We start from the raw sequence: 27,707 nt of genomic DNA, 5'->3' as shown, positions 1-27,707 counted from the left end.
CCAGAATGCTACGCTCCGGACGACACAGCCCACCGCTTCCGGGTGGGCTGCGCGCCGGCGCCGCTCTAGGCACGACCTCCTCTCGGTGCCTGGCTGCAGCCGCGGGCGTTTCGGATGCGGGGCGCTGGGAGCCGCTCCGAGTGTTACCTCGTTTCGAGGCCTGCGCGATGGAGGCCGGGTGCTGGGTGCTCGGCGGCGAATTTGAGGACTCGGTGTTCGAGCAGAGGCCGGAGCGGCGGCCCGAGCCGCCCGCGCCCTACGGCGCCAAGCTGTGCGAGCCACAGGTGAGACGGCTGGCTTCCTGCCGCTCCGCACCGGAGCCTGCCTGCGGCGAGGCCAGCCACCGCCACTGCCCCGCAGCCCTGGAGTCGGGGCTCGTAAGCACGGCCGCCTCGGTCGGAACCTCCGGCCGTCTGTCCCCACCCTCCCGCAGCTCCCGCAGGCTGGCCGGGGCTAGAGCCACACAACACCGCCCCGCCCCCGGCCCGCCCGCGTGGTCAAGAGCGCAGGTCCCCTGACAGTCTGGAGAATACAATAATTTCAAGCCAGTTTTGTTTCATCGTTTTCTCATAGGATAATGAAAACTGGGTGGAGGTTTATATGCTACTGTTATTCAGAAGTGGGGGAATGGCTAGTTAAAAACAGTGTGACTACATAGCTGTAAAGTGGAGAAGCTAACTGTGGCTCCGATATCTAGCCTTGAGTGACGTGGTGTTCGAAGACTAGAACCAAGTTTTCCCTACCGAGGTGGCTCAGGAGGAGAGAAACTGATTTAGCAAACTTGTGATACAGAGTGAAGTATTTTAGAAATACAGCCAAGCCATCAGAATGTGCTAACTACATTCGAGTCAACAGGATTTAGAGACAGACTTTCTTTGGCCTCAGCAGGTTTTATTGTAAAAGGGAGTAGGCGATGCTTCTTTGGACATACAGAATGCTTTTCATCCTGTTTTGTGTCCTTTCGTCGGGAGTTAAATCTCAATCTCACTTTGTATCCGGGGGTTTAAATCAGAAGAGGGAAGTGTTGTTAGAGACATGTCTTCAGTTCTCCTCTGAGTCTGTCTGGGATGCCCAGAACCCGCCTTTCAGTTGTAATTTCCTTTGCTCCGATTCCCTGTGTGCCTCTGTGACATTTTCACAGTAGCACCGTTGCCGTAGTAACCACAGCTTCCTGTGTGTGCGAAGGATTGTCGATCCCTTTCACCCCAGTGCCCTAAAAGAAAACAGATAACTGCTTTAAAAGAGTCCTTGGTGCCGCACAGGACGTGGTTGAAAATGTGTGCTTTTTTTTATTTTTATTTTTACAAATATGTTATTGATGCGTTTATACTAGTGGTCATTAAAGAATTTGTTTTTAACCACATTCATTTATGTGTGTGTGTGTATGTGTGTGTGTGTGTGTGAGAGAGAGAGAGATCGAGGTATGGCACTGTGTGGCAGTCAGGACAGACAGCTGGTTTTGGTTGTTTTCCTCTACCACATGGGTCCGTGGTCTTGGACTTGGTGACAAGTACTTTTACCCACTGAGCCATCTCACTGACTCTGTATTTGTGATCATTTTAATACGAACCTGGGCCATTAGTGAGATGACTCAGCAGGTGAAGTCACCTCTTGATGACCTGAGTTCTGTCACCAGAACCTACACAGTAGAAGGAGAGAACAGACTCCAGCAAAGCGTGCTGGGACTTCCACATGTTCACAGTGGCTTGGGTGTGACCTCACACATATAATATATTGAAAAAATGATTTAAAAAATCAGGCCACCATTAAGATTGTCATTGGTAGCGGGGGGAGGTGGCTCAAGCATGCGGACCTGATCGCCCTTATAAAAAACTGGGCATGTCAACCGGCACTGGGAAGTGGAGACAGGAGCACCCTGCGGCTAGCCAATCGGGAAGCTCCAGGGTCAGTGAGAGACCCTGTCTTGAAAAAAGATGGGGACTGATAGAGAAAGACAGCTGATCCTTACACCACACAGGCACAGGCATACACACACCTGTACACACACATATACTGCACATACATAGCATTTGGTCTGTGTGGGTTATGTCTGTAATCTCAGCACTTGGTGGGGCATAATGAGACCCTGTTAACAAAAAAACACCGAAAATGTAGCCATTCTTTGTCTACTGTTTCTGCTTGAGTCTCATCCTGAAGAAGCGTGTCCTTGGAGGTTATATGGTTGTATTATGGGAACCTGCTGTTGATGGCGATGTGGGAAAGCATGGCCTCACTCTTGCTCATAAATGCTGTCTTCTTGATTTCTAGTGGTTTTATGGAGAGACAGAAAGTAGTGAGGATACTGAAGTTCTCACTCTCAAGAAATTCAGAGGGGACCTGGCCTACCGACGACAGGAATACGAGGTGGGAGTCAGCCCGTGACAGACCACGGTACTAGAAGTGGGCTCTTGTCTTAGCAAAATAGCACGTGTAAAGAGCAGTGTGTGCCGAGTTAGGAGTGTGCTTTGTGGAGATGGAGTTAGCCTGTAGATAATCTTAGAATCCTAAGGCCCCGTCTTTTCTTTAGGGTCCATATTACGTTCTGTTTTTTCATAATTCCAACCAAAGACAATTTTGGGAGTCCTTGTGGTCTGTTTCCCTAGGCTCTCTCGACTCACCCGTGACTCCAGCATGCCACAGGGACAGATTCCCCAAAATATGCAAGAAAAGGGAAGAATGAACAATCAGGTGCCAGATTGCATATATGTTCCCATCTCATCTTTGTGCAAATGTTAATAAGGTCTATAGCTGGACCTCGTGGCATATGCCTTCAATTACAATGCTTGGGAGGTGGAGGCAGAGGCAGGTGGATCCCTGTGAGTTCAAGTCCAGCCTAATTAATCTACATAGCAAATTCCAGGCCAGCTGGAGTTATATATGTCTCAAAAGACACACACACACACACACACACACACACACACACGTCCCTATAAATCCGGGACTCAAAGCCTGTTCTGTTTGCGTCTAGAATGTTCTGTCTCTAATGCTGTGATATTTACCATAGTTGTAGACATTATGACCTGCAGCCATCTGTCTCCACCTTTTAGAAAAACATTAATAGTACTGTTTGAAGCACTTATGTCTCCCTTAGGTCTTTGGAGAGATCAGTTATTTTTTTATTTTATTTTAATTTTTTTTGGTTTTTCGAGACAGGGTTTCTCTGTAGCTTTGGAGCCTGTCCTGGACTAGCTCTGTAGACCAGGCTGGCCTTGAACTCACAGAGATTCACCTGCCTCTGCCTCCTGAGTGCTGGGATTACAGGCGTGCGCCACCACCGCCCGGCTGGAGAGATCAGTTATAATACTCCTTTCGGGCTGGAGAGATGGCTCAGAGGTTAAGAGCACTGACTGTTCTTCCAGAGGTCCTGAGTTCAATTCCTAGCACCCACATGGTGGCTCACAACCATCTGTAATGAGATCTGGCACCTTCTTCTGTGTACATAATAAATAAATAAATAAATCTTAAAAAAATAATAGTAATACTCCTTTCTGCGTGGGAAACGGCCCTCTCTACACTGGATCCTTTCTCCATCCTCCTTATGCCTTCCCTCCTTCCTTTACTAATTGTCAGAAAGCCCTGTGGGAGTACTCCAGGATCGCCGAACAGCTGCCGTCTACCAATGTTGCCATGAAAAGGGACGTCCAAGAAGGCCAGGCCCGGTGTCTGGCTCACCTGGGGAGACACGAGGAGGCACTGGAGATTGCAGCAGACTTGGTGAGTGGCTCCATCATGTTCTCAAACTCTCCTGTGCCAAGGACGTCAGAGTCGTTCACTCCCTGAAAGACAAACCTCCAGTGGAAGCAGGATTGGTGGGCTGGGATTATGGAGGGAAACTATCAGCGGTGTGATCATTGAGCTGAAGCTCGGTGCAACAGATGTGATTATTTCCTTGGAATCTTTTCCCTGTGCTATGATGAGAATTATTGCTTAGAAATCATATTTTCAGAAGTTTTATTTTTATGAGGAATATATACTCAGAGTTGGTAGGATTTTGAGGGATTTTTTTTTTATTTTTTTGGATTTTTCGAAGATACATTTTAAATTTTAATTGTGTGTGTATATATGTGTTGGGGTTGAAGTGTGGGTATGGACATGGCGTGCAGGTGCCCAGGAGCCTAGAGACATTGGATCCCCCTGGGGCTGGAGTACAGCTGGTTGTGAGCTACCCAGTGTGGGTGCTGGCACCCAAACCTGGGTCCTCTGCAAGAGCAATGAGTGCCCTTAACCACCGATCACCTCTAGTCCCGTTGTTTTTTCTTATTGCAGCCCTGGGAAAATCCCTGAAACACATTTAAATGGAATTTAATGTCCAAAGAGGGGCATACCAACCATGCCATCAAACCCTACTTTATTAATTTAGTATACCAGTCGTCTTAGTTAGGGGTTCTATTGCTGTGAAGAGAGACCATGACCATGGCAACTCTTTTTTTTTTTTTTTTTTTGGAGCTGAGGATTGAACCCAGGGCCTTGCGCTTGCTAGGTGAGCACTCTGCCACTAAGCTAAATCCCCAACCCCTGACCATGGCAACTCTTGTAAAGGAAAACATTTAATTGGGTGGTTCACTCATAGTTCAGAGGGTCAGTCCTGTATCATCATGGCTGAGAGCATGGCAGTGTGCAGGCAGACATGATGCTGGAGAAGTAGCTGAGAATCCTACATTTTGCAGGCAACAGGAGGTAGTCTGAGTGTCACACTGAGCAAAGCTTGAGCAAAAGAGACTTCAAAGCCTGCCTACGCAGTGACACACTTCCTCCAACAAGGCCACATTTCCTGATAGTGCCACTCCCTTTGGGATTATGGAGGCCAATTACATTCAAACTACCACACCAGTAAACTTACCTTATTAATCATATTATCAGGACCATAGTCTAGAACCCAGCATACTGGTGCATGCCTGTAATTCCAGCACTTGGGAGGCTGTGGTAAGAGCATCACAAGTTCAAGACCAGTCAGTCTAGTGTATGTATGTATGTATGTGTATATATATATATATATATATATATATATATATATATATATATATATATATATATCCTGTTTTTTGTTTTTTTTTTTAAAGCCGGAGTCGGGGCAGGATCACCGTCTGTGTGTAGCACCTACTTCACACTGACATATACCTGCTTTCCCAGTGGCCACGTGTTTTTGAGTAATAGAATGCATTATAGATAGTAGCAGAAGAAGTGGAGCATTTGCTAGATAACCCAGACATGTTCTTATCAGAAAGAAAAGGCATAATTAAAATGCTGTTTCTACATGTTGTCTGTTTGCTTAGAGGTGCTGGGGATTCCTACGCCGTAGCCTGTGTGGAGGTCAGAAGACAGTTGGTGGGAGTTAGTCTCCTTCCGCCGTGTGGTTTCCAGGATTGAACCCAGGTCCTCAGGCTTGGCAGCAATCACCTTTACACACTGAGCCAGCTCAGAAAGGCACAGCCTGGCTTTAGAGGATTCATTGTTCAGCAGTTAGGTGACATCTGTGGTAGGCAGAGCACTGTGCCATGTCTGTGTACTACAACTCAGAATCGAACCCAGGGCTCTTATTATTGCCGTAAGCAATAGAAACAGTTAAAGCAAGACGTGCCCAGTGCTTGGGTAGGTACGGTTTCACCAAATAAGTTATGAGCATCTGTTTCCTGTTTTCCCTCTCGGCATAGGAATGCTCCAAGAACTCAGCAGGCTTTCACTTCAGGCTGCATACTGGGTGGTTTACTGGTACCTGTAGGCTGCATACTGGGTGGTTTACTGGTTCCTGTATGCTGCATACTGGGTGGTTTACTGGTTCCTGTATGCTACATACTGGGTGGTTTACTGGTTCCTGTAGGCTGCATACTGGGTGGTTTACTGGTTCCTGTAGGCTACATACTGGGTGGTTTACTGGTTTCTGTAGGCTGCATACTGAGTGGTTTACTGGTTTTTGTATGCTGCATACTGAGTGGTTTACTGGTTCTTGTATGCTGCATACTGAGTGGTTTACTGGTTCCTATAGGCTGCATACGGGGTGGTTTACTGGTTCCTGTAGGCTGCATACTGAGTGGTTTACTGGTTCCTGTATGCTGCATACTGGGTGGTTTACTGGTTCCTGTAGGCTGCATACTGGGTAGTTTGGCCTCTGTTTGATACTGGGTTTTGTTCTGTGCAGGCGTTTGACCTGGACAGGCTGGGCTTCCCTTAGATTTCACATCAGGTTGAAGATAATTTCACTCTGCCATCTGCTCTCTGCAGACTAATTTGGAAAAAGTGGACCCTTTTCTTTAACCCACAGGGCATCTGCCATATGGCAGGTTAGGTGAGAGATGATGGCTCTTAAGGAGACTTCAAAAGGGTTTTCTGATCAGAAGGAAACAGAGCAACCTCCTGTGGCCAGGGACAGGAGGGAAGGCATTTGGGTGCAGTACCAAGCTGAGAGCTTCAGGCTTGTTCTGGGTAAGAATCCAAGCCAAATCAAAGATGCAGATGGGATTCCTGCAAATCATCAAGGAAATTACCTCGGGGTTTAAAAACTCTGAAATATTAAAAAGAAACCATTATGTCAGTACCTAATAGGAAAATGCACACAGACCTCACCACTGTGACAGACAGGACTCGGGGAGAGATGTGCTCATGGCTTCAGAGTCCACACTCCGGGGTCACTGGGCTTGTGTTTCTGGGGTGCAGTGAGGTGGTGTGACATGATGGAGGGTGTAATTGAGACAGCAGCCTCTCCTGGCAGCAGGGTGATGTGGGACAGAGGCACTGGCAGGCTCTCTGTTATTCCGCCTAGGAAGCCAGCTTATGGGGTCTACCCCATTTAACTAGTATGTTTTAGAACTGCCCTTAGATGCTCTCCTGGGTGCTTCTCAGACCATCAGGTTGTTAGCTGAGACTGGGCATCACCCCTTGCCAGCATGACACCAGATGACCATAACAGGACTGTGGTAAGGTTGAACAATCCATGGTATTTATATTTTTGGTGTTGAATTTTGTCAGGCCACTTATACATGAGCTGCTGCATTATGACATTGGGGTGTTGTGGTGGTTTGAAAGAAAATGGCCCCCAGAGGGAGTGGCACTATTAGGAGGTGTGGCCTTGTTGGAGGAAGTGTGTCACTGTGGGGGCAGGCTCTGAGGTCTCCTATGCTCAAGCTATGCTCAGTATGACTATGGATCAAGATGTAGAACTCTGAGCTCCTTCTCCAGCACCATGTCTGCCTGCACGCCACCAAGGCACCCACCATGATGATAATGAACTCAGCCTCTGAACTGTAATCCAGCCCCAATGAAATGTTTTCCTTTATAAGAGTTGCTGTGGTCGTGGTGTCTCTTCACAGCAATAGAAACCCTAAGAAAGGTGTCTAGGAGTTGCTAGGGACCATTTGCTGGATCATTTTCTAGGTTTATGGTTTCATATTTGTGTGTGTGTGTGTGTGTGTGTGTGTGTGTGTGTGTGTGTGTGTGTGTATACATGTGCACATGCTCCAGCCAGCCACAGCTTTCACTGGCCCTAGGTTATGGTTTGAAACACGAAAGCTGTGGAAGTATTAAGTTCACTTGATCCATATAGCACTTCAAAATACTTCTGGTTTAATAACATACACAACTTGGGCTTTTAGGTGCTTCCATTTTTATATGAAAACATTTTGTAGTTAAGATTTTTTTTGTTCCTTCTCCTCAGGAAAATAAAGCAACCAACACAGACCATCTAACCACAGTGCTCTACCTCTACTTGGCTATTTTTTCAAGTTTTCAGAGCTTGGAGAAGACAATTCTGTGCTTGCAAAAACTGATTTCCCTTCATCCTCTGAACCCTTGGAGCTGGTGGAAATTGGCAGAGGCATACCTGAGTCCAGGGCCAGACCTACCGGCATTGTGTACATCATCTCGGGGACAGACGAGTGTCACCTCAAGTAACCAAGTTATCAGTTCCTCAGATGTGCACTCTGGAACAAGCCACCTTTTGTATTTCCCAGCAACCTTGCCTGAGAGTGCAGTGCTTTCTCCGGAGGCAAGTGGTTGTAACATCCAGAAGGCTGAGAAGGCTCCAAAGAAGATGCAGAACTGTCTGGCAGAATGGAGAGAAGCCGCAGGGCCGGAGGCTCGGATGAAGGCTTGTGCCTCTCTGGTTCGCGCCAGGTAAGCCGAGAGGGTATGTCAGCACCCAGGGTGAGCTCGGAGAAAGGCTGCTTCTTTGTTTTAAGGAGGAAAGATTTGTTTCTTTAAGTTAATTTTTAAAGTGAGCATCCATGGTCTGCAGGGAATGAGGAATCCCATACAAGGCTGGTGGGAATATAGACTAGTACAGCCACTTAGATAAAAGTGTAGGGTTCCAGAAATAAAGTAAATGAAGCCAAGCTGGGGCCTGGTATGCACGCCTTTAATCCCAGCACTTGGGAAACAGAAGCAGGTGGATCTCTGTGAATCTGAGGTCAGCCTGGTCTATGTAGAGAGTTTCAGGACAGTCAGAGCTATGTAGAGAGACCCTGCCTCAAACAAACAAACAAAAAATCCACCCCCAAAGAAAAGCCAAAAATAAAAGTACCATATGACCCAGCTGTGATGTATACCTGAAGCACTCTGAGCTAATATGCCCCAAAGATACTTGTGCACCCGTGGTTACCACTGCTGTATTCACAGGGACTAAGATGGTTCAAGATGGTTCCTGATGTCTGTTAGTACAAGAAAGCCCAGCCGTCTGGGAAATGAATATAAACCACAATGGGACACAAATAAATGTTAAACATTTCATAATGCTATTGCTATAGGCCTGGAATTCCAGCACTTGGGAGCCTGAGCCAGGAGGATCATGAGTTCAAAGCCAGCCTGAACTATGTAGTGAGAATCTGACTCAAATGAACAAGACAAAGTTGGGGGTGTGAGGGAGGACGGGTCGGGCCTCTGAGGAACTCAGGCGGCATTCACTGAAGAAACATTCCCTTACACCTGTAGATCAGAAACCCACAGTCCCATGTGACGTGAGGAGGATGTAAGGCCATCTATAGGAGTCAGTTCAGTGAAAACAGCAAATGCCCACCTCGGGAGTTTGGGGAGATGGTGCAGACAGGAGGCAGAAACTGCCCAATGGTCATTACCCTGTTTGGAAAAAAAAAAAGGCAAATTAAAAAAACAGCTCTTGTTATTACTCAAGATAGAGTGTTATGATTGGAAACAAACGAACAAAAAGTCTGTGATGAGCAATTAAAATGTATTTTAAATTAAATATTTAAATATTAAACATGTAAAAGGAAAAGAGCCATTTCTACAGAAATTCTGGCAGAAATCTGAAGAAAGCCTGCTCTTGTACTCAGTGCTACTAATGAGCACCCAGTGCTTGGTGCACAGTACATAGTGCTTAGTGCTTAGTTCATACCACAGATCCTCCCGTGCTGGCTTCTGGGGACTCCAAGCACTTTGGAACCTTAAAATATATGGATTTGAGGGCAGGGGGAAGGAGGAATGCCTTTGACCAGTTCTGAGATTTGTCAGTGAAGAAACAAACTGTGGGAACGGAGGTTCTGTTTTTAATTCTGGAGAACCTATTGAAATTTAACTAAGAATTAAAAAGAAATTAGTGGATGCCAGATTATCATTGACCGCATCACTTTTTTATGTTGGGTTGGTTGGTTGGTTTTGTGCATAGGTTCTCACTCACTATGTGGCCGTGGCTGGCCTGGAACTCATGGGTAGACCAGGCTGGCCTCAAATTCATAGAGATGCACTTGTCTTTGCCGCCTAAGGGCTGGAATCAAAGGCGTGTGCCACCACGCCCAGTGACTGGGTCACTTTCATTCCGAAGCACGTGTGCCAAGCACTTGCTCGGTGGAGGACCATAAAGATGGTTAGAAGGAAAAAAAAAGCAGAACAGAACAAAACCAAACCAAGAGGCTCTTTCCTTGCAACAGTCACCATGTTGAGGGAAACATACATGTAGCCAGTGACTGGTACACAGCTGCTAAGGGAATGTCCTGGTGTGAGCAGAATACCATGGAGATCAGCCAGAGGGAAGAACCAGGCTTCTCCAGGCCTGTGCTCCTCTGAATATTCCTCAAGAGGAGTGCTTAGCAGCTAGCCACCAAGTACTGGGTGCTCTGTACAAATTCTTTCCTATTATTCCTCATGATTTTCTGGGCTGCATATTGGGGTCAGTTTATAGCCCCAAAGCCCTGTGTCTATGCAGTCCATAGTTCTTTGTGTTGTCTTGCTCATCCATGTACTGTTCCTCAGGTGAGGAAGGTGTGTTCCTGTGTTTGGTGAGAGAGAGAAAGAAAGCTCAGCTGGAAGGCATAGAGATCAGTTACATGATCTGGAGACGTCTTAGGGTTTCTATTGCTGTGAAGAAACACCATGACCATGGCAGCCCTTATAAGGAAAACATTTAACTGGGGTGGCTTACAGGTTCAGAGGTTTAGTCCATTATCATCATGGCAAGAAGCATGGTAGCACACAGGCAGACATGGTGCTGGAGAGGTGGCTGAGAGTTCTACATCTTGGGCAGGCAGGAGGAAGAGACACTGGGCCTGGCTTAGGTTTCTGAAACCTCAGAGCCCACCCCTAGTGACACACTTCCTCCAATAAAGCCACATCTACTCCAACAAGGCCACATGTCCTAATCCTTTCAAATAATACCAGTCTGTGAGCCTATAGTATCATTCAGACTACTGCTCGTAGCTAGTACAGCAATGTGGAGAAGCTCAAGGAGGGCTGGAAACCGCAATGCCAGGGCAAGGGAAGAAAGAGGCTGGTATTAGAGTCAGACCATCAGAACTTTAGTAAATGCCTGGTCGACCATGTGAGCCTGGACGGTTTGCTGGCCAGCTGTTGGCCTTGCACAGATTCCACAAACTCCGGACTCTAGACTCCTCATCGGACAGATGGAGGGATGGGGAAATGCCTGCTGCTTGAGGGTGTGGAGTTAAAGTTGTCTAACGTGCCCACTGCCATACAAGGGCTGCAGCAAGCAGCTGGGAATGCTAGCTATTGGAAAATGCTGAGCTGTTGAGCACTTTCATTGTGTTTGGGTTTTTTATTAGCTTAAGACTTTACCCTTTTTGCTTGTTGATTGACTTTGAGGCAGTGCTCACTGTGTAGCCAAGGTTTGCCTGGAACTTTGTATGCCGCCATGATCTTCAGCCTTTCCAGTTCTAGGACTGTAGCCATGAGCTGCCACCCGGCTTAGGTGCCGTACAGAACTGGTCCTTTCCTTGAAGGCCCAGAGAGTATTCATAGGCTTGAATTGGAGTGTGATCAGAGCTGTGTGTGTGTGTGTGTGTGTGTGTGTGTGTGTGTGTGTGTGTGTGTCAGGGTTGGGGTGAGGGTGTGGGGGGTGACTAGGAGAGGCCATTTGGAACTTTGGACAGAAGTGGACAGGCAGTGGTCACCAGTGATAGGACCTGACCTGAATAGTGCAGTAGTAATAGAAGTAGAAAACAGTGTCAGTGTCATTACAGAAGAGACGGGACTTGGTGACCAGCAGAGTGCATGGGCGGCATGGGAGTGAGGAGAAAGACTCTGGGGAGTGCCCTGGGTGCTGTTTGCTGAGATGGAGCATGCAAGAGGATGCGAAGGGCAGATCAGGGTCCGAGAAAGGATGATGTCAGCTTGATGTACGGAAAGCCAGGTGCCTGTGGGACATCCAGCCCGAGCTCCTCATTAGGGAAGGGGAGTTGGGCTCCGAAGATGGGGTGAATGACTCAAGAGACCAGGTTAGGATCACTGGGGACATTCATAGTAAGGCAGTTGTGAAGTGGTCGTCAGAGGTCTGGCCCCCGTTTTGGTACTCATGTGCGCCAGCAAAGCTAAGTAGTCCTTGGGGTCCAGTCTCTGTGGAGTCAGCAGATGCCGGCATCCCAGGAACAGACCCAGGACACCCTGAGGCTGGGGCTGACTGAAAGCTTCTCTCAGTGAATTGTTTTTGCTTCCAACTGCCTGCCTGCCTGCCTCATTGATTTGAGACAAAGACTCCCTGTAACCTATGCTACCCTCAGCCCCTTGAGTCCTGGTCCTTTCTTTTAGAAGATGTGAAGGGAGGCAGCTTATTCAGGCAGAAGCTGTAGGTGATGTCCTGGTGAGGCTGGCCTGACTCCCAGCTGCTGAGGGCCTGGCTCTGTGGGAGCTTGTGTTCTCTGCTGCCCTGTGGTGGGGCCTCTCATGCTGAGACTCTGGTTTTTCAGGCTTTTGCTTCAGCTCACCCAGTCTCAGCAGACCTCATTTGCTTTGGAGAGGAACTTGAGGACTCAGCAGGAAGTTGCAGAGAGAGTGAAGGAGCTCAGCTTCCCTGAAGGTGCTGTGCTGTTGATGGAAGAGGTGGGTATCCATATCCCTCAGGTTTATGCAGAGCCAGGCATCCTGCTGACTTGTGCTGCTCCATACCAAAGCCCGGCCAGAGCTCATCTCATCCTGAAGGACTTCTGTCCCCCTTCATTGTGTGCCTTTGGGTCACCCCAGTCCTCAGATCTCCTCCATCATCAGATCTCCTGCTGTGTTCCTCTTCCTTGTTCTCATCAGCTCTCCTTAGCGCCTGCCCACTTGAGGATCCCAAGTAACATGCCCTTGTTAGCTGTTTGAATGTGGAATTAACTGACCGGTGAGTTTTTTGGAGATTGAACCCAGGACCTTGTATGTGCTAGGCAATCTCTATGCTACTGAGTCACCCGTGGTGCTGAACTAATAGACAAGTGTCTGTACCTGTGCAGCAGTCTTATGCAGTTCATGTACCAGGAACAGGTCCTGATCCCGCTGCCTGAGAATCCCTAAACAGTTCAAGCTAAACAACTGTCTTGCCTATCCAGAGGGCCTAGTCCAGTACCATGGGGTTCCACAGCTATTGGTCCACAGTTCATGCATTTCCACTAGTTTGGCTGGCTGTCTCTGCATTTTTCCATCATGATCTCGATGTCCCTTGCTCATAGACTCCCTTCTCTGGAACTTGGTCTGGTGCCTGGCTGTGGATCTCTGCATCTGCTTCCATCAGTGACTGGATGAGGGCTCCATGATGACTGTTAGGGTATTCACCAATCTGATCACCAGAGTAGGCCAGTTCAGGCACCCTCTTGACTATGCCAGTAGTCTAAGGTGGGGCCATCCTTGTGGATTCCTGGAAACTTCCCTAGCACCCTCTATCTCCCTATTCCCATGATGTCTTCATTTATCATGGTATCTCTTTCCTTGCTTTCCCACTCTGTCCCTGTTCCAGCTCAAACCTCCCATTCCCCTATGTTCTCATCCCCCATCCCTTGCCCTCCATTACCCCCCTCACCCCTAGTTTGCTCATGTAGATCTCATCCATTTCTCCTTCACTGGGTGATCCATGTGTCCCTCCTAGGGTTCTTCTTGCTAGCTAGTCTCCCTAGAGCTGTGGGTTGCAGTCTGGTTATCCTTTGCTTTACATCTGGTATCCACTTGTCACTTGTGAGTGAGTACATACCATGTTTGTCTTTCTGGGTCTGGGTTAACTCACTCAGGATGATATTTTCTGGTTCCATCCATTTGCCTCCAATTTCATGATGTCATTGTTTTTCTTTTTCTTTTTTTTATTATTAGTATATTTGTGTTTTAATTTTACACATCAGCCATGGGTTCCCCTGTCCTCCTCCCTCCCGCCCCCATTCCCACCTTACTCCCATCCCCTCCCCTCCATTCCCATCTCCTTCAGGGCCAAGACTCCCCTGGGGATTCATTTAAACCTGGTGGATTCAGTACAGGCAGGTCCAGTCCCCTCCTTCCAGGTTGAACATGTGTCCCTTTGTAAGCCCAGGGTTCCAAACAGCCAGCTCACGCACTAAGGACAGGTCATGGTTCCACAGCCTGGATGCCTCCCAGACAGATCAAGCTATTCAATTGTCTCACTTATCCAGAGGGCCTGATCCAGCTGGGGGCTCCACAGCCTTTGGTTCATAATTCATGCGCTTCCATTCAATTGGCTATTTGTCCCTGTGCTTTTTCCAATCTTGGTCTCAACAATTCACGCTCTTACAGTCCCTCCTCTTTCTCAACAATTGGACACCTGGAGCTCCACCTGGGGCCTGGCTGAGGATCTCTGCATCCACTTCCATCAGTTATTGGATGAGAGTTCCAGCACGACTGTTAGGGTGTTTGGCCATCTGCTCACCAGACTAGGTCAGATCAGGCTTTCTCTCGACCATTGCCTGCAGTCTACAGAGGATGTATCATTGTGGATTTCTGGGGACCTCTTGAGCACTTTGCCTATTCCTGTTCTCATGTGGTCTTCATTTATCATGGTCTGTTATTCCTTGTTCTCCCTTTCTGTTCTTGATCCAGCTGGGATCTCCTGCTCCCCTAAGCTTTCTTTCCCTCAAACCTTGCCCTTCATTACTCCCACTGTCGTCCAGGTTGTTCATGTAGATCTCATCCATTTCTCTGTCATTGGGTGATCCCTGTGTCTTTCCTGGGGTCCTGTTTTCTAGATAGCCTCCCTGGAGTTGTGTAGCAGTCTAGTCATCTTTGTTTTACATATAGTATCCTCCTATGAGTGAGTACATACCATGTTTGTCCTTCTGAGTCTGGGTTACCTCACTCAGGATGATTTTTTTCTAGATCCATCCATTTGCCTGCAAACCTCATGATGTCATTGTTTTTCTCTGCTGAGTAGTACTCCATTGTGTATATGTACCATATTTTCTTTATCCATTCTTCAGTTGAAGGGCATCTAGGTTGTTTCCAGGTTCTGGCTATTACAAACAATGCTGATATGAACATAGCTGAGCAAATGCCCTTGTGGTATGATTGAGCATTCCTTGGGTATATGCCCAAGAGTGCTTCAGCTGGGTCTTGGGGAAGATTGATTCCCAATTTTCTATGGAAGCTCCATATTGATTTCCAAAGTGGCTGTACAAGCTTGCATTCCCACCAGCAGTGGAGGAGAGTTCGCCTTGTTCCACATCCTCTCCAGCATAAGCTGTCTTCTGTGTTTTTGATCTTAGCCATTCTGACAGGTGTAAGGTGGTATCTAAGAGTTGTTTTGATTTACATTTCCCGGATAATTAGGGATGTTGAGCAATTCCTTAAATATCTTTCAGCCAATGTCATTGTTTTTTACTTCTGAGTAGTACTCCATTGTGTATATGTGCCACATTTTCTTTATCCATTCTTTGGTTGAGGGGCATCTAGGTTGTTTCCAGGTTCTGACTATTACAAATAGTGCTGTTATGAACATAGTTGAGCATGTGTCCTTGTGGTATGATTGAGCATTCCTTTGGTATGTGCCCAAGATCATTGGATCTAGAGGTAGATTGAGTCCCGATTTTCTGAGAAGTCGCCATATATTTCCAAAGTGGTTGTACAAGTTTGCACTCCCACCAACAGTGTAGGAGTGTTCCCCTTGCTCTACATCCTCTCCAACATAAACTGTCATCAGTATTTTTGATCATAGCCATTCTAACGGGTGTAAGGTAGTATCTCAGAGTTGTTTTGATTTGCTTTTCCCTGATGACTAAGGATGTTGAGCAGTTCCTTAAATGTCTTTTGGCCATTTGAGATTCTTCTGTTGAGAATTCTCTGTTTAGAGCTGTAAGCCCATTTTTTAATTGGATTGTTCAATATTTTGATGTCTAGTTTTCTTGAATTCTTTATATATTTTAGAGATCAGCCCTTTGTCAGATGTGGGGTTGGTGAGGTCTTTTCTCATTCTGTAGGCTGTCGCTTTGCCTTATTGACCATGTCCTTTGCCCTACAAAAGCTTCTCAGTTTCAACAGGTCCCATTATTTAATTGTTGATCTCAGTGTCTGTGCTACTGGTGTTATATTTAGGAAGTGGTCCCCGGTGCCAATGCATTCAAGAGTACTTTCTACTTCTCTTCTATCAGGTTCAGAGTAACTGGATTTATGTTGAGGTCTTTGATCCACTTGGACTTGAGTTTTGTGCACGGTGACAGATATGGATCTATTTGCAGCCTTCTACATGTTGACATTCAGTTATGCCAGCACCATTTGGCTAAGATGCTTTCTCTTTTCCATTGTACATTTTTGGCTTCTTTGTCAAAAATCAGGTATTCATAGGTGTGTGGATTAATGTCAGGGTCTTCAATTCGATTCCATTGGTCCACATGTTGGTTTTTATGCCAGTACTATAGCTCTGTGGTGGAGTTTGAGGTCAGGGATTGTGATGCCTCCAGAGATTGCAAAGCAGGATTTAGAGAATGTCTTTCGTTAGGGTGACGATTGCTGTGATGAAACACCATAACCAAAGCATGTTGGAGAGGAAAGGGTTTATTTGGCTTACACTTCCATATCACTGTTCTCACTGAAGGAAGTCAGGACAGGAACTTAAACAGGGTGGGAACCTGGAGGCAGGAGCTGATGTAGAGGCCATGGAGGGGTGCTGCTTACTGGCTTGCTCATCCTGCTCTTCTAGAACCCAGAACCACCAGCCCAGGGAGGGAACCACCAGCCCAGGGAGGGAACCACCACAATAGGCTGGGCCTTCCCCTATGATCACTAATTAAGACAATCCCTACAGACTTGCCAGTCTTATAGAGGCCTGTTCTTAATTGAGGTTCCCTCCTCTCAGATGTCTTTATCTTGTATCAAGTTGACACAAACTGTCCAGTACAAAGAGGTATGAAAGTCACATTAGTACCATTTTAGTCATTATCCTTTAATTATTCCAAAGATGAAAATTAACATAGGATATATTTTCTGCATGCTCACAAGGCAAGGGTTTCACTAACTAACATCTCCTCAGCTACCTTCTCTCACTGGTTTGCCCTGTCTGGCCTCAAATTTGACACCTCAGCTTATTTGTAAGATAATGACTTGTGGTGTTTTGTCCCATAGTTTAAAATACTGATTTGGGCTTTTTGTTTTGTTTTGTTTCCTTGTTTTTGGTTTTCTGAGACAGGGTTTCTCTATGTAGACCCAGCTATCCTGGAACTCACTCTGTAGACTAGGTTGGCCTCAAACTCACAAAGATCCACCTGCCTCTGCCTCCCGAGTGCTGAGATTAAAAGTGTGTGCCACCACACCCAGTTAAAATATTGATTTTAAGACTAGGCCTGGGGGTTGGGGATTTAGCTCAGTGGTAGGGTGCTTGCCTAGCAAGTGCAAGGCCCTGGGTTTGGTCCTCAGCTCCGAGGGTGGGGGGGGGGGGAGACTAGGCCTGGTTTCACATTCCTTTAATCCTAGCATGTGAGTGCAGAGACAGGTAGATCTCTGTGAATTCTAGAGCAGTCTGGTCTACATAATGAGTTTGAGGCCAGCCAGGATGACATAGAGAGACTCTGTCTCTAAATAAATAAAAACTGATTTCCATTGAATCCAAGAAGTCACTTGTGAGACACATCATTATGATAAGCCACTGAAAGAGAAAGATCATGCCATTTACAATGTGATGTATCAGTTCATGATTTCAGAGATATTGAAATAATTTAAAAAACTCAGAATGGATGAATTAGTAATGTTTAATAAATAAACAATTTATTAATAAATTATTGACAATTACCTCAAAAAATGTGTTGTTTGAGGCTAGAGAGGTGGCTTGGTAGAGAGGAGCTTGTATGCAGTAAGCAGAAGGACCTGAGTTCCAATCCCCACATAAGCCAGGTATGGTTACAAATGCTGTAACCCTGGCGCTGGGGGACAGAGAGGGTGGACTGTGAGCTGGCTCCCAGCATAGCCAGAACAGCCAGGTTAAGATTAAGTTAGGCCATCTCAAAGAGTAAGGCCAAGAGTGACATTGGAATTCTTCTTTGGATTTGTCGTGCACAAGCAAGGGTACGTATGCCCCCACACATGTTCACACACAAGCATACACCACACATGTGCACTCACAAGCATATGCCACACATGTGCACACACACAAACATGTGGTTTCTGAAGGACCATTCTTTGGTTGCACTTCTGGTTTCCGTGGACACATGAGGTCTCAAGGTTGGCGGGGCCTTAGGTTAGTGTCTCCAGTTCCCTGCACAGCATCCCTGCTGCATGGTTGTGTACGTTCTCATGCTGGAGAGTATGAGCCTTGTTAGAACTCCATTTTGCTCACTGTCATTACCAAAGGATCACTTAGTGAGGTTACAGAAGGGCTTTCTAGAATCTAATTTTGAGTTGTCCAGAATCCAGGGTTGTGTCCCTGCAGTTTGGTTGTGACCAGGAGGGAGCAGTATTGTTCCTTTAATAGGGATGTGCTAAGGCCCTAGAGAGCCTTGGCTGTGGAGGGTTGGAGTCTCCAAGTCAGTGAGAGGTGGACATAGCGACTTGTTGCTTGATTCTTTGCTGCCTTTGACTTCTTTGGGGGAACATGGAGGAGACAGATCTGTATCCCACATCATACCCTAGGCTCTACCCTACCCTTTCAGCCCCAGCCTCTGGCCCACAGGTGCACTGTAACAGAACAGTCTGACTTAGCAAGGTTGACTCAGTGTCCCCAGGAGCCCAGGGGGCACAGCTGCCACCGTAGGACTTAGGGGTTCCTTTAGTGGGGGAGTGAGAGTGGGAACCGTGCAGTCGGCGTGTGTGGTAATAGCTTCGGACAGGCCTTCTCAGGGGAGCGGAGTGCTCCCCAGCGTTCTTTACAGCTGGTAAATAACCCTCCTTCTGTGCCTGCTGCCTCTAACTGGGCTAGTCTTCCCCTCTCCTCTCCTGCTACAGGCTATGGGGGAAGACATTGTCCCCGAGAAAGTCCAAGATGAAGTGCATTCAGAGGTGAAGTGTGTTGGCCCGGCAGCCCTGACTGCCTTGGTGATCGCATCCTCCCAAGAATTTGAAGACAGGTGGTTCAGAAAGATCAAAGACCGTTTCCGTTCCTTGGAAAATCAGTTCCACGTGGAGATACAGATCACAACTTAGGAAAGCATGTCGAGACTCAAATATCTTGAGCTGTGTTATCCTTGTTTACTTTAGGCAAGGTCTGTGTAATCATGGAAAACTGAAATAAAGAGGGTTCCTTATACTGTTTATAAAACCTTCTCTCCCAGGTAATTTCATCTGTTTTCAGTTTTGTTATTTATTTTTGTGTTTTTGAGGCCCTCACGTACTGTCTTGTAGGTCTCTGCCAACTTAGCAGGTAGCTCTGGGGAAAACGATAAAGGGCTGAGCTAGCTTTTGTGAGGGTTGATTGTGACTGATGGTTGCAGACATTTCTGTCCATCACAGTCAGGACAAGGCTCAGTCACAGTGGCCAGGAAGCAGAGGGAGACAGAGAAGGGACTAGAACAATACAGCCCTCAAGGACACGCCCACAGGGACCTATGTCCCCCAGCTAAGACCCACCACCTAAAGTTTCTACTGCCTCCTTGTGTTGACCTCAACAATGACTGTGAGGATAGTTCATATTCAAGCCCTAGCAAAAGGCTCTTGAGTGTTTCGAGTCCATTACTATATTGCAGGAATCTATAGCTCAGGTGCCTCCATTAGAAATGGCCAAGAATACTGAACCGTGAGAATAAACAGGGTGTGTCAGGAGCTACAAAGGGTCAGGTTTTATCCTACTTGCTAGCTTCCTGGATGCTGCCAGAAACAGGATTCCTGAGTCAGAGACCAGATTCCATCACTCAGGGCCAGCAAGCAGGATGAACCTGGGTATAGTTACGTCAGCTCCTTTTGCCTCCAGGTCCTAAGGAGGCTGGCTGTACACGTGGGCACACAAGAATGCTTCCTGTCACACTGTGAATGTGCCTTACTGTAATTCACATAACCGACGTGCCCTGCAGGAGAACCCTGGGCTGGGGAGTCCAGATTGCTAGGATGCGTGAGTAGCCCAGATGTCTGTCTATCCTTTAGCCACATGTACCACGGTGCCTACAATTGTCAGCATTTACAAAGGGCCATTTTCTTTTTTTCTTTCTTTTTTTTTTTTTTTTTTTTGGTTTTTCGAGACAGAGTTTCTCTGTAGCTTTGGAGCCTGTCCTGGACTAGCAGCTCTGTAGACCAGGCTGGCCTCGAACTCACAGAGATCCACCTGCCTCTGCCTCCCGAGTGCTGGGATTACAGGTGTGCGCTGCCACTGCCGGGCCTGGGCCATTTTCTTACTTAAGGAACAATCCAGGATTGAGTTGCTCTTTTCTAGTGGAAGTGATAAAGTAACCCTCACCCCAGGTGGTCTTTATTCAGACTTCCAGTGGAGAGAGAGATGATTCCAGCCCCCAGGTGCCATCCTCATCCTTGGGTTTCCCCCCCACCATCCTTGTTGGCTCCACTTTCCTTAGGCCCTTCCCCAGACAGACAAGGGGCTGATTGTGCTCAGTCTGATGACTCTGAATTGGTCAGCTTAACCAGCAAGTGCAAGGTTAGTTTCTCAAATGGGAAACAAAAGACTGTACAATTAACAGGCGTTGCGGTTATAGAAACCGTTAACAATGGAGCGCCCGTTCAGCCCTCCATTAATTGAGGTCATATCCTGTGTCACTCACTGAATGATTCTGGGGAGACATGGGCTGGAGTTTGTGGGCTAGCGGTGGATCACCCTCAGGGACATACACTGATATGGCCTGCCATGCCCCTCATAGTCCAGCTGTGGGCTTTCTTGTCCACAATTCTTTTAGCTTTCTGAAGGACCCTCTCTGTCTTCAACAGGTAGCCAAGTCACAGATTTGGTTTCCTAGAAGATTTCCTGACCCCCAGATGATGCTAGGACCCCCTCTTTTTTGGCCTCCCTTACTCTTCATTATTTTCATGGCTGTTTCCTGTGACAGAATCAACATTCTGTAAAGCCGAGGACTGCCTAGTTTACACTTCTATCCCCAGAGAAGCCTGGATGAGCCTGGGAATTTTACTAAAAATTCACTTTTAAGAATGGCTGAAATTTTGGGCTTGCATAAAAGCTAACATGCCTTAGATCTGATGCACGGCTAAGGCAATCCCGGTACCTGTCTGTGTCTCTTTCTGTAGCCGAACCCTTTTGCCCTGTGGGCCTAGATTTCCTGGAAAGGCTTCCTGTCCTCCTCCAGCCCTGGGCTCCAGCCCCACCCCAACCCCGGTCAGCTTCACCTATACTTCATGCTCTCAGTTCTCTGGTTCCCTCCCAGACTTCCCACCTACACCTGGTGGCCTGCTGGTTTCCATGACATCTTGGCATAGCTTACCACCTCATCTTCCTGGCAGTGGGTGACCAGTGAGGACCAGGCTCATCTAGCTCCAAAGCCTCAGCTGTCACTGAGGGTGGGAGAGGCATCAGGAGGCCAGGGTAGCTGGGTTTCATCACCCAGTGACTCCGGTCATTTCCAGCACAGACGGGGAAGGTAATGAGTTGGGTGATGACTCTGCCTCTGTCTGTTCACACAACTCCACCCTCTTGCCCATGAGTGAATCACTCGACGTGATTGCATGGCTGCAATAGGTGTTAGTGTCTGCTCTCCAGCTTGGGCAGGACATTGAATTGGTTACTTCTCTCTTGGAACCAAATACCTGACCATAAACCTTTAAAGAGGGGAAGGTTCATGTGGGCTCTGAGTTGGAGAACACAGTCCATCATGGCAGGGAAGGCCTGGGGCTGGCGTGTGAGGTGACTGCTCGTCTTGGATCTACAGTCAGGAAGCAGAGAGATGGATGCGTGTGCCCAGCTCCCTGTCCCATTCCTATTGTCTAGGACCTCTGCCCGCGTGATGGTGCAGAACGGTTACCACGAGTTTCCCTCGTCAGTCAAACTCCTGAAAAGCCAGCTCCCTCGGACACACCCGGGAGCCTAGGTGATTCCAAATCCTGTCACACTGACAATGAAGATTAGCTGTCATAGACCCTTACACTCTTAGAGGTCCTCACTTCAGTCCTCTCTCCTAAACAGGACTCTGTACTGGTTTAAGGACAGCAGGCCCGAGCACCCTGGACATGTTGCCCACAGGTTTTGCCTTTTACTCCTCTCCCTCTTGCTGAGAATCATTAGGTTACCTTTCTAGAGCCAGTCCCCAAGGTCCATTTCCTTACTTGGCCACTGACTCATTCTTGAGACACAACACCAGGGGCCAACAATCAAAATTCATTATTTGGGGCTGGAGAGATGGCTCATCGGTTAAGAGCCCTGGCTGCTCTTCCAGAGGACCTGGGTTCAATTCCCAGCACCCACGTGTCAGCTCACAACTGTTTGTAACTCCAGTTCCAGAGAATCTGACATCCTCACACAGACACATACATGCAGACGAGACACCAATGCACATAAACAAAAATACATCTTAAAAAAAAAAATAAAATTCATTATTTGGCTATCATGTCCAATCATGATTTACCAACTCACCTCAGCACAGACTCCCCCTTTTTCTCCTTAAAAACTCACTCCTATAACAAACAAACACCTATTCACTGCTGCTGCTTGCTGTCTGCTTTTGGAGCCTCCTCTGACACCCCATCCCTACCCCATCCTGGGTAATAAGTCTCCTTTGTGCTAAGATTTTTGGTGTCTGGATGTGTCCTGTTCTGACCCCAAGGGCCGACCTCCCTGACACTGTTTTTTTTTTTTGAGCTGGTAAATGTCTTCTATCTTTTACATTCTTACACATCTACAAGCTTCAAACTGGAGCTAGGATCTGACCAAGGTCATTCTTTAAGATGTCAGGAAGGTTGTCAAGTCTACAGGGTGGCCTCCTGGCCCCCTTGCTGCCCAGCTCACTCTCTCCTCTTGGTACTAGCTCTGGCTCTTGTTCACTTCCCTGGGCTCTCTAAGACCCCCCACCCATCCCTAGCTCTCTGCCCATCCAGTTGTCTCTACTGGGAACATTCTCCCCTGTGATCCTCTACACAACCCTTGTTTCCTTCCTAAAGCTCACCTGAAGCCTACATTTGTCAGGTTCCGGGTCAAATGTTACAGTGCCCTGTGCTTTGCCCAGTGGCTGTGGGAGCTAGAATTAATAATGCACTTGGAATTACTCCTAGGCAGAGCAGAAGCACCGGGACCATCTCTTTTGTTTGCCCTTCATGGTGGAGCCCAGCTTCCCTACTGCCGCCTTCCGAGAGTGCCAGTCTCTGGAAAAGGCCACCTGAGGTACGGTGGGATTGAATCCAGCCCCTGCAGAGTCAGGCCACCAGTGTCAAAGATGTTTCCAACATCTGTGCAGTATGACATTTTATAAAAGCTGTGCTTCGCTTTGGGGAAACCGTATTTCCAGAAAGATGGCTTTAAATGGGAGCCTCCTCCAAAAATTTAATCTATGAAAGGTTTCTTTTTACCCCCAGCAATTTTGGGGGGCATCAGGGGTTGATGGAAGCAAGCAAACCAACAAAGGAAAAAAGGACACAAAACCTCACAAAACTCCGCCGCTGTGGGGCTGCACACTCATCAAATCAGGGGCAGCCTTGTCCGAATGTAGCTGCTCTCTCCCTTCCTGATTCTGTCTTCTGGCTAAATCAGACCTAGGTTTAGAGTTTTGGACCCAGTAAAGCTAATAGGAATGTCCTGAGTGAGCCAACAGACAGTCCAGTGAATGGCACCTCAGTTCCATCGTCCCATATTGTGGTCGGTCACTTGGAGACTTTTGCAGGAGCTGGGGGCCCAGGTTGGAGGGGGCATAGGTGAATTGGAGGGATGGGATGGGTAGAAGACACTCATGTATTTCCTTTATTCTTTCTTCCTCCTTGGTACTGGGTTGCTTCATCTTCCAATATTGGAGCTGCCTCTCCTCCTTCCGGGAGAGCTGGCCTCTCCTGAAGCGCTGGCATCTGGTCCAGAGACTCAAACTATTAGAGGAGTCAGAGAGAGTTGTCTGACTCAATCTGGGCCAGATTCTTGACTGAGGATTTGGAAACAAAATATTCTTCTGAACCAAGCTGGCTCAAAGGATGGGAGCAGGCACTGTGCTCTTCAAAGCAGAAAACAAGAAGAGTAGGTCTGCAGAGAGAAAACACAGATGATGCCCCCCCTCCCCAAAGCACAGGGAACTCTCTGGACTCCAGGGCCTTTCTCATGCCTCCATGGAAACTCTGAGGAGCAGCAGGGAGAAGAATGTCCCCCACCCCCCACCCGTGATATCCATGTTCTGATACCCAGGACCTACAAATACATTAGGTCATGTGGCAAAGGGGAGGGTGGGCTGCTAGTCAGCCAAAGTTGGGAAGTTTATCTGGGAGGATCCAGGCAGACCCAAGGAAATCACCAGTGTCTTTAAGACTGGAAGATGGAGGCACATGGACTGTGCTGAAGCCAGAGAGATGCTGTATTTCTACCTTCCAAGATGGGGTAAGAGGTTACCAGCCAAGAACTTCCTGTAATTTGGAGAAACTAGAAAAAACACCAAAAAATGGGTTCATTCCTAGAAGTTTCAGGAACAAAGTTTTGTTGATCCCATAGTTTTTTTTTTTTGTTGTTGTTGTTGTTGTTGTTGTTTTTTAAGATTTATCTATTACGTATACAGAAGAGGGTGCAAGATCTCATTACAGATGGTTGTGAGCCACCATGTGGGTGCTGGGAATTGAACTCAGGACCTCTGGAAGAGCAGTCGGTGCTCTTAACCTCTGAGCCATCTCTCCAGCCCCATCCGGTGGTTTTTAGCCCAGTCTGAAAGTCAGTTTTCTGCACTGTAGAGTGGGGAGGTGATCCACTCCTATTAGGTTACTACCATTGTGGTCCTTCTTTAAGCCGCAAGAAAAAGAGAAGGTGTGAACTAATCCCACCCAAGATTAAGACTGCCTGTGCTGGCTTCTGTTACTTCCAACTCAGGCATTCTCTGAGGGCCCACCTGGATCTTGTTCTCTAGGTTTTAGAATGGTGTCTTTCATCCCAGAAAGCCATTGATGTTCTAAGTGATATCCCTTCACTCATTCGTTTGGTGATGAAATCTTGACTAAGCATTGTAGGAGGTGTCAAAGAGAAGAGGCAATACCTTTTTTTTTTTCATATTTCTCATTTCTCCTTCTCCTTCTTCTTCTTCTTTTTCTTTTCTTTTGTTTTTTGTTTTTGTTTTTCGAGACAAGGTTTCTCTGTGTAGTTTTGGTGCCTGTCCTGGAACTCACTCTATAGCCCAGGCTGGCTCGAACTCACAGAGATCCGCCTGGCTGTGCCTCCTGAGTGCTGGGATTAAAGGCCTGTGCCACCACCGCCTGGCTAAAACCTGTTTTTAAGGAAGTCATAGGTAGCCAGATGAGTAGACCATCAGAAAGCGTGGAGGAGAGGTAGAGGGGTCTGGACATTGCAGGAGTACAGAGGAGGGCTGCAGCTTTCAGAGAAGGTTCTGGAAGGAGTAGGTCTGAGTTGGATTTTGAAGAGGGGAAAGTATGCATCAGGCTTGGTGGACAATGAGAGATGGCTGCATCTGAAGCCTCAGATGGAGGTATGGGAAGAGCAGAGGTCTGGGGAAAATGAAGGATGGCCAGCTGGAATAGCAGAGCAAAGGGTGGATGATGAGATGTCAGACAGTTAGGCCAGCTCCAAACTGTAAATTGTCAACACCCAGCTAAGACTGACCTTAGTCTGGGGCAGTGGCTATGGGAGGCTTTGGACAGGGGCAAGGCTAGTTTAGGGATGTCCTTTTGGTTGAGGGACTTCTAGGTTGTTTCCAGTTTCTGGCTATTATGAGTGAAGCCGCTATGAACGTAGTTGAGCAAGTGTCTTTGTGATGTAATGCTGTACTCATGAATCTTGATTGTCAACCCGAACCTTGGAAACAAACCCTGGGCATGCCTGCCCATGTTTCCAATGAGATTTAACTGAGGTAACCCCACATTGAATGTAGGCGGCTGCTATGGAACAATCTTTGTACACTGTAAATACGTATTGCTCTCATTGTTAATAAAAAGCTGATTGGCCGATAGCTAGGCAGGATAATTTTGGCCAGAGAGAATGTTGGGAAGGAGGACAGAGTCAGAGGAGTTGCCAGCCAGATGGAAAGGAAATAGGACATGCAGGAGAGGTAAAAGCCACGAGCCTTGGGGCAGCACATAGATTAATAGAAATGGGTTAATTTAAGTTGTAAGAGCTAGTTAGTAATAAGCCTGAGCTATCGGCTGAGCATTTATAATTAATAATAAATCTCTGAGTGGTTATTTGGAAGCAGCTGGAGGTACAGAGCCGCTAACCATCCCAACAAGAAACTCTGCCTACAGGCAGCCCCATCCTGTGGCTTAGGGGGGTCTCAGACTGAGTAAAAAGGAGACAGGGAGCTAAGCACCAGCATTCATCTCTCTCTGCTTAACTGCAGATGCCATGTAGCCAGCTGCCTCATGCTCCCACTATCAAGCTGTCCCCCTTAGGATGGACTTGACTTTCAAACTGTGAATCAGAGTAAGTCCTTTCTTCTAAGTTGTTTTTGTGACACATTTTGTCACCGAAATAAGAAGAGCAATTAATATAGATGTCAAATGTAGTTTACCTTCCAAATGTTAAGTAGTCTTTGAACTTCAAGGAATGCATGTTTTCCAGGCCCATACATGAGTGTTCACATATGAGGAGAGTGGGGGTACAGTCCAGCTACCCAAAGGGCCCCAAAGCCCTAGAGAATTGTACAATTTGTCAGTGTCTAGAAGTTTCTCTCCAAACTTAGAATACAGCCAGACTCTTTCCCAGGGCTGTGCCCACTGTCTCTCAGGGTCTTCCCGCCTAGCCTGGGGCTGGCTTCTCATTTTTACACTTCAGTGCCTGTGTTTCCTCAAGTCCAGCCCTGTCTCCCTCAGACTAAGAAAGCTCAGGGAACACACACATGGCAGCTCCAGGATCTTGGTGCCGACATACCAACAGGAACACATTTCTGTCTCCTGGAGACTGAACACCTGCAGCAGGCCCTCTGGAGTGGCAGTCAAGCCTGACCTCCCAGGCCCAACCTGCGGACTACCCATTGCTCCTTTCTTAGTGCTGCCAGAGGGTGGAATAGAACATTCAGGAAGGAGATGGCTTCCCCATGTGTCTCTGTGTTACTGTTACAGTGAGGACCCCCAGAATGATACTCTAGGCCATGCCCCTTGGCAGGTGTCCCTGCCCCAGACTAGGAAGAGATGATACACATGGATATCCAGAGCAGCCCTGGGTCCTTCCTTCAGCTTCAGGACTGCTGTGTGCTGGAGGGATGCTGCCAGGAGTAGCCCTTTGAATGCTGGTGGAACGAACGTTTTGTTTTGCTTTGGTTTACTTAGACAGTGTCTTGCTGTAAGGCCTATACTGGCACCGGCTGGTAAACGGCTCCTCTGCCTCAGCTTCTCTAGTCCTGGGATTATAGACGACTGGGCTAGTCACCAATCTATGAGTATAGCAGAATATAATTAGGAATCATCTTGTTCATTTTTTTCTGTCATAGGTCTCTAGGCTGTCCAGTCATCCAGGCAGTGTTGGGTATGAGTTCTTCTCATGGTGTGGACCTCAAATCAGATCCGTTATTGGTTGGCCACTCCCACGCGTTCTGAGCCTCCATTGCCTCAGCACACCTTGCAGGTGGGATAGATTGTAGGTTAGGTTTTGTTTGTGGTGGGTTCGTGTCCCAGTCCCACCCCCGGAAGCCTTGCCTGGTTTCCGAGGATCCAAATCCTCCATGACTAGGAGTCCCCGCTAGGGTCACCCTCATGGAATCCTGGGAGTTCCTTCTTCACTAGGTTTCCACATTGCACCCCCCCAATGCCTTCCAATTCCAGTCCCTCCCAGGACTCTCTCAGTCCATTCCCCTCCAACCTGACCCCCCTGTTCCTATCCCACCTGCCCCCAGTCCACCCACAAAAGCTGTCCTATATCTCCTCCCAAGCAGATCTCTTAGAGCCCTCCTTGTTACTTAGCTTCTGAGTCTGTTAATTATAGCATGATTATCGTTTACTTAACATCCAATATCCAGCTATAAGTGAGTACATACTGTGTTTGTCTTTCTGGGTCTGGGTTACCTCAC

At 47.5% G+C, this 27,707-nt stretch overlaps 1 protein-coding gene across 6 annotated transcripts; it reads left to right on the top strand.

The window, feature by feature from the left end:
- The first annotated feature begins 52 nt into the window (after positions 1–52).
- On the top strand, positions 53–27,707 carry LOC118597388 (uncharacterized protein C8orf76 homolog). Of its 6 annotated transcripts, none has more exons than XM_036208932.1 (7): positions 53–284; positions 2,269–2,364; positions 3,571–3,714; positions 7,649–8,106; positions 12,141–12,273; positions 26,043–26,125; positions 27,132–27,195. In XM_036208932.1, the coding sequence occupies exons 1-6, from the start codon at positions 168–170 to the stop codon at positions 26,103–26,105; spliced, it is 1,011 nt and encodes a 336-aa protein (XP_036064825.1). In that variant the 5' UTR covers positions 53–167; the 3' UTR covers positions 26,106–26,125; positions 27,132–27,195. The 6 variants fall into 6 exon arrangements, with proteins under 6 accessions (XP_036064825.1, XP_036064823.1, XP_036064824.1 ...); XM_036208930.1 differs by lacking the exon at positions 26,043–26,125 and adding an exon at positions 22,786–22,894 and having other exon boundaries at positions 27,132–27,192; XM_036208931.1 differs by lacking the exon at positions 27,132–27,195 and adding an exon at positions 22,786–22,894 and having other exon boundaries at positions 26,043–26,071.

This window comes from Onychomys torridus, chromosome 16 (assembly GCF_903995425.1).
Source record: "Onychomys torridus chromosome 16, mOncTor1.1, whole genome shotgun sequence".
NCBI lineage: Eukaryota > Metazoa > Chordata > Mammalia > Rodentia > Cricetidae > Onychomys > Onychomys torridus.
The sequence above is the reverse complement of the archived record's forward strand: the minus strand, read 5'-3'. Positions and strand labels throughout refer to the sequence as shown.